Genomic DNA, 5,845 nt, shown 5'->3' on the forward strand with positions numbered 1-5,845 from the left:
AAAATATGAATCTAAATTAAACTTTTTCTGGTTAAAATGATATTAAAATACAAAATAAGTGTGTGTCAGTTGTGCGAAAACAAGCAGCTTTCATCCAAACATTTTTTGATACAAAGTCATCATGGAAAATGTAAAACAAGCCTTAATAAAGAAGTTGTTTTACTGCTATTTATGCTGTTGGGTAGTTTAATCTGCAACAATAAACTGCATTTGATCAAATTAAAGGGTTTTCATTGTAGAATCCATCTGCTGACCTCACTGACAACAACAGAGAAACAATTCATTATCACAGGTGCAAAGTCAGGCTGAAAAAAAGTGGCAACATGTGTTGCTTTGAAGGAATTAACTCATGTAATAAGAAGAAAATTAAATAAATGTATTAGAAGTGCAACCTTTTCAACTGAGTCATTTGTCTCTATAAACGGATAGTTTCATGGCTTTTTTTTCTTTCCCCCACAGGTGATGAAGCTTTTCACATTTCTAACATTCAGGACAAACAACGAGTATATAAAGTGTTCCAGCCTTCATACAGACGACATGAACGGTCCTCCTCTGGTGTCCTGAGGTCAGTGTGAGCTCTGCTGCCTTCCTGTCAGATATTCAGTCAGATGAAGCGTCGCTGAGGTAACTTTCTGCCATCTTCTTTCTCCAGCAGTGACTGAGCTGCACTGACAGCACTGAGTCGGCTTCTCTTCACTCTTTTTTTCCCGCTCCCTCCGTTTCCAACCTTCAACCATTTCTCTGCACTCGGCTCTTTCTAGTTTCCCTTTGTCTCTTTTTGTCTCTTTGGCTTTCTTCTGTATGATAATATTAACCCTCTGATTCTCTGATTCTTCAGATTATTGCTCTGTTCTCTTACACGTGTTTCTCTAACTTCAAGAAAATGTGCTAAGGTGTTATCAATAAAATGACAGTTTAAATAGAAACATTTGTGTCTCTCTGCGTTCACACAAAGCAAACTGAAGCACGGATTTGATCTTTTCTTTTTCTTTATTGGCACAAACGAACAAAGATATCAGTGAAAACACAAGTTCATCAGGTAAGAAAACAAAGTTTAAATGAACCCGCTGGAACAAACAGCAGCTCAGAAGTGGGAAAGATAAATGTTGCCGTGCAGCCACTGAAACAGACGTCCACAATTTAGATGTTTCACTGCGAGACTGAGGAGAGAACAATGAAGCATTCAAATCATTTCTACAGCAAAAACTTCAGATGTTTCCTCTAATGTGAGCCTTTGCTGTTTTTAGCTGCTCTTCTCAATAGTTTCTGATATTTGAATGACTTAAATGAGCCACAAACTCATCAGAATGAGTCCAATTGTTGCTCTGTTCAACACATTCGGACAAGTTCTTAGTCGCAATGAACTTAGAGCAGAAACATAAACCGTCTCACGTTATCCAGAAAGTTCTGCAGATGATTTTCAGAGTCTGCTAAACACAGGAATGCTCTTTATGTTGTTGGCTGTTTGCTAGATGAACTGAATGTATAGAATACAGTATTCCCAGGTCAACAGTAATCTTCACTGACACCCGATAAGTAAATAACAGCTTCGTGAGGAAGTAAAGCGTGTTTTAAAGTTCAAAGAATTGATATCAGAGATTCACTGAGGAACTGAAATAAAGAACCTGTTCAACTAAAAATGAAAACATGGTCAGAGAAGCTTTTCTGTGGGTGGATTTAACATGAAAGCCTTTTTCTGCTTCTCTGCTCAAACGTGATGTTTCACCGTTTATAAAAAGATGTAAGAACTACATTTATGATTTAACATCTTTTGTCGCTGCTTTAAGGAAACATTCTGTATATTATACAAACTGATGTTCTTTTATTGGACTGAACCAAACTTTTAACAGATCCTGATCATGATCGTTCAAATAATGACTTCTCTCAGATCTTATTTTTTAATCATTTTGATTTCAGAAGTTTTGGCATCACCAGCTTCTCCAATGCTGAAATATGGGAAGAGTTTCTCAGTGAAAGTGTCTCTGTGAGTGTAGATGTGAGTCTCGTCTTCAGAGTTGTAGAAGGACACCTCCCCCCTGTCATAGTCCAGCTGGACTCTGATCCTCTGGAGACTCTTCTTCACTGTGACAGTCTCACCAACACAATCAGCGTATTTTCCATTACGATGCCAGAAACACCAGATTCCATATTCTGGTGAAGCAATCACCTCTCCCTTCCTGTCAACTGACTCTTTAACCAAACCCACAAACCAGTCAGGATGATCTCCCACCTCCACCTCCCAGCTGTGTTTCCCTGAGCTGAAGCTCTCAGAGCCAAAAACAAGAGCATACTTCGTGTTTCTCTCTGGATTGTCAGGAAGCTGCTGCCCTGTGTCTCCACGTCTCACACTGGTCAGATCATCAGACAGATAGAGACAGCCGTGTGCCGTGTTTGGATCCAGGATGACAGGACTGAAGTGGACCTTCTCCTTCATCTTCTCCCACACTCTGAAGGACAGGTTGCCCAGGTGTTTGGCCACATCTGTCAGCGCTCCTGAGAGCAGCTGTGGATCTGACAGTGAGCACTGGGCTCTGGCTCTGCTCTGAGTGGGTTTATAGCTGCTGAGGAATGGCACGTTGTCTTTCTGCAGCTCTTCTTCAACAGCACAGATACTGTCTGACAGAGAGGAGATCTGCTCCTGAATCCTCTTCATCTCTCTGCTGACAGTCTTCCTCCTCTGCTCCTCTTCCTCCCTCAAAGCTGCCAGTCTGGACTCCTCTTCCTCTTTCAGGAACTGGTGGAGCTTGTTGAACTCTGCTCTGATCTGCCTCTCTGTGGACAACAGCTGCTTCTTGGAGTGTTGAATCACATCATCGTATGTTTCCTCCACTTGTTTGTATTTGTTCCTCTTGTCCTGCAGAGACTTTAAGTCAGATTTCAGCTGCTCCTTCAGCTCACCGACTGCTTGTTCTACAGGAACCACTTTGTGACTCTGGTGGAGAGAAAACTCACAGACAGGACACACAGCTCTCTGCTCGTCTTCACAGAACCAAAAAGGAACTTCAGAGTGTTTCTCACACACCACCTCCTCACTCGGCTTTGTTTTATTCTCCATCTCAGCTGAAGTGCTACTTTGCCTCTTAGCAAATGAGTCAGCCAGTTCTTTCAGGGAAAAGTTAACCATTGGAGGATCCTTTGAGGATTTTCTTTTACAAATGGGACAGTTTTTGTTTTCAGCTTGTTCCCAGAATTTCTGCAGGCAGCTTGAACAGAAGCTGTGGCTGCAGCTCAGAGACACAGGGTCTCTGAAAGTCTCTGAACACACGTGGCAGCTCAAATAACTTTCAACAAGAGAGATTTGCTCAGCCATTTCTGCTGACTGCGATTAAAGAATAAAATCTATAATCACAAAATATAGTCGTATCGACTTACAGTTCCCCTTCAGTCTGTTCTTCAGTACAGTTTCAGCTCTTTTATCGAACGTCGTCTCCGCCTGATCGATGCTGTTAATGTTTCAGTTTCGTTTTTTCGTGTCATGGGTGGAGCTGATAGAAATAAACTGACATTTAACAGAGACACCGCTGGGGCTGTTTAATAAGGAGGGAAATACTAAAGATGCAAATACTTTTTTTTACTGATGTTGCAGCATAATCTGATTCCATTTGAAATATATCTGTTGTAAATATTCGTTTTTAGTTAGCAATGAAATCTAGCTTCACTCTTTTCAAGCTTTTGGTTAAAACCACCAGGAGATGAGTTTTATACAGTCAGATACTTCATCCTTCTTTGGAACAACATTTTACTCCATTTATAACTGTACACACTCTGTTAGCTGCACATTTTTAACATTTCAAGTCATTTTGTCAGTAAATGCAAAAATATTTCTATTTTTTCAAGAAAACAAAATTGAAAAACTTGTTTCACGTCAGAACCAGTCAGAGCAGATCCTGATTGAGAGAGTTACGACACTCTTTGAACTAACCAACACACGGTCACGTGGTTCACGTCAAAAGTTCCTAACAGCTCAGCTGTCAATCGGTTTGAACAGGATGCAGCGAAAAAACGACTATTTCCCCCACAATTTCCGGTAAATATTGAGGTATAATGTGCATTGATTACTACACTGACTGTATTTACTCAAAGCTTTATTTTTCGGAGCGGCAGACACACATTTATCAGTGTTCTTAATTTGAGGAAGCAACACTGCAAACACATCATTGAATTTTTACAGATTCTATTTAGTGATGAAAAATAAAAGTTAGTTTAATACAGTGATCAATACAAGCATGTCTGCAGTGGATCATAATGAGGTTATCCACATAAAGAAAAGCAAGCACAGGAGGTATAACACCCATTTTAAAGCTCTTTCTGTTGTTCTCTGCATGCCAACATGGAAATGCTATACCTTGTCCCATACTTAAGCATGCCAGCAGTGGTTCAGTCAAAGTCAAAATTCAAAGTCAAATTTATTTGTATCGCACATTTCATGTACAAAACAATTCAAAGTGCTTCACATAAAATAAAAGCATTGCAGCAGGGAGTGGAAGAAGCATTAAAAATACATAAAATAATATAAAGAGAAACAAATAAAATTAATTTTAAAACAAGCAACAGTCTAGATAAGTTCAAAGATGCCACACAGATTTCATGCATAGACACATGAGAACAGAAATGTTTTTAACCTGGATTTAAAAATGTCTACATTTGGTGAAAGTTTAATCTCCACTGGCAGTTTGTTCCACTTGTTTGCAGCATAACAGCTAAATGCTGCTTCTCCATGTTTAGTCTGGACTCTGGACTGGACCAGCTGACCTGAGTCCTTGGATCTAAGAGCTCTGCTGGCTTTATATTCTCTGAACATATCACAGATGTATTTTGGGCCTAAACCGTTCTGGGATTTGTAAACCATCAGCAGGCTTTTAAAATCTATTCTGTGACTGACTGGAAGCCAGAGTAAAGATTTTAAAACTGCTGTGATGTGTTCAGATCTCTTAGTCCGGGTTAAAACTCTAGCAGCAGCGTTCTGGATGAGCTGCAGATGTTTAATGCTCTTTTTGGGAAGTCCAGTTAAAAGAGCATTACACAGGGCCGGCCCAAGCCTTTATGGGGCCCCAAGCAAAATTTCATTAGGGGGCCCCCATATCATCATCAGATGTGTCATCATCCTATAGGCTACACAATGCGTGTAACATATCCACTTTCATTACCATAATGCTTCATGCATAATGCCTTATGCTTCATTGCTTAAAACATACCAGTGTCATTCTGACTGGTTTTAATCTTACTTGTGGATTGAACTAAAACAAAAATGTACACTGGAGTGAACATGCGTGGCATATTAATTTCACCATTTGAAAGTAAAAATCAGCAGACAAGACACTGTATTTAAAAGTTTACCCGTTTAATTTCTTTTAAATTCACAACAAATGTGCAAAATGTGCAATTTCTCACAACTTAAATAACCCAAATTACATTGACTTGTTGCATAATAATAGTTCAAATAAAAATAAATAAAATGCTTAAAACAAATAGATAAGGTAATGTCACAAAGTCAATAGAGTTGTACAACAGAACAGCATTTTAACAAGTGCAATGAACAATGCTTTTCTGAAAACTATGTGTAGCATATACGCTAGTAAAATATGTATTGTATTAATAACGTATGGCTGATATGTATACACAGGCTAGTATCAGAAGGTTAGATTCTACTCTAGGAGAGAGGAGACGAGACTGGAGATAGGTTGCAAAATAAAAAGGTACCATGTATTGAGACAACACAAGACAAACAACATTAAACATTTAGAATAATTGCATAAATGAATGAAATGGCCAGTCAGGATAGACAATCAGTTCACTAGACAAAACAAGATCCAACATATAATTGCAAATGAAATAATGGTGTAAA

The 5,845-nt window shown here is 39.0% G+C and overlaps 1 protein-coding gene across 1 annotated transcript; it reads right to left on the reverse strand.

The window, feature by feature from the left end:
* Positions 1–711: 711 nt before the first annotated feature.
* On the reverse strand, positions 712–3,475 carry LOC142382814 (nuclear factor 7, brain-like). The gene has a single exon (XM_075468936.1). The coding sequence runs from the start codon at positions 3,308–3,310 to the stop codon at positions 1,892–1,894; it is 1,419 nt and encodes a 472-aa protein (XP_075325051.1). The 5' UTR covers positions 3,311–3,475; the 3' UTR covers positions 712–1,891.
* Positions 3,476–5,845: the final 2,370 nt, after the last annotated feature.

Source organism: Odontesthes bonariensis, chromosome 6 (genome assembly GCF_027942865.1).
Source record: "Odontesthes bonariensis isolate fOdoBon6 chromosome 6, fOdoBon6.hap1, whole genome shotgun sequence".
Lineage (NCBI taxonomy): Eukaryota > Metazoa > Chordata > Actinopteri > Atheriniformes > Atherinopsidae > Odontesthes > Odontesthes bonariensis.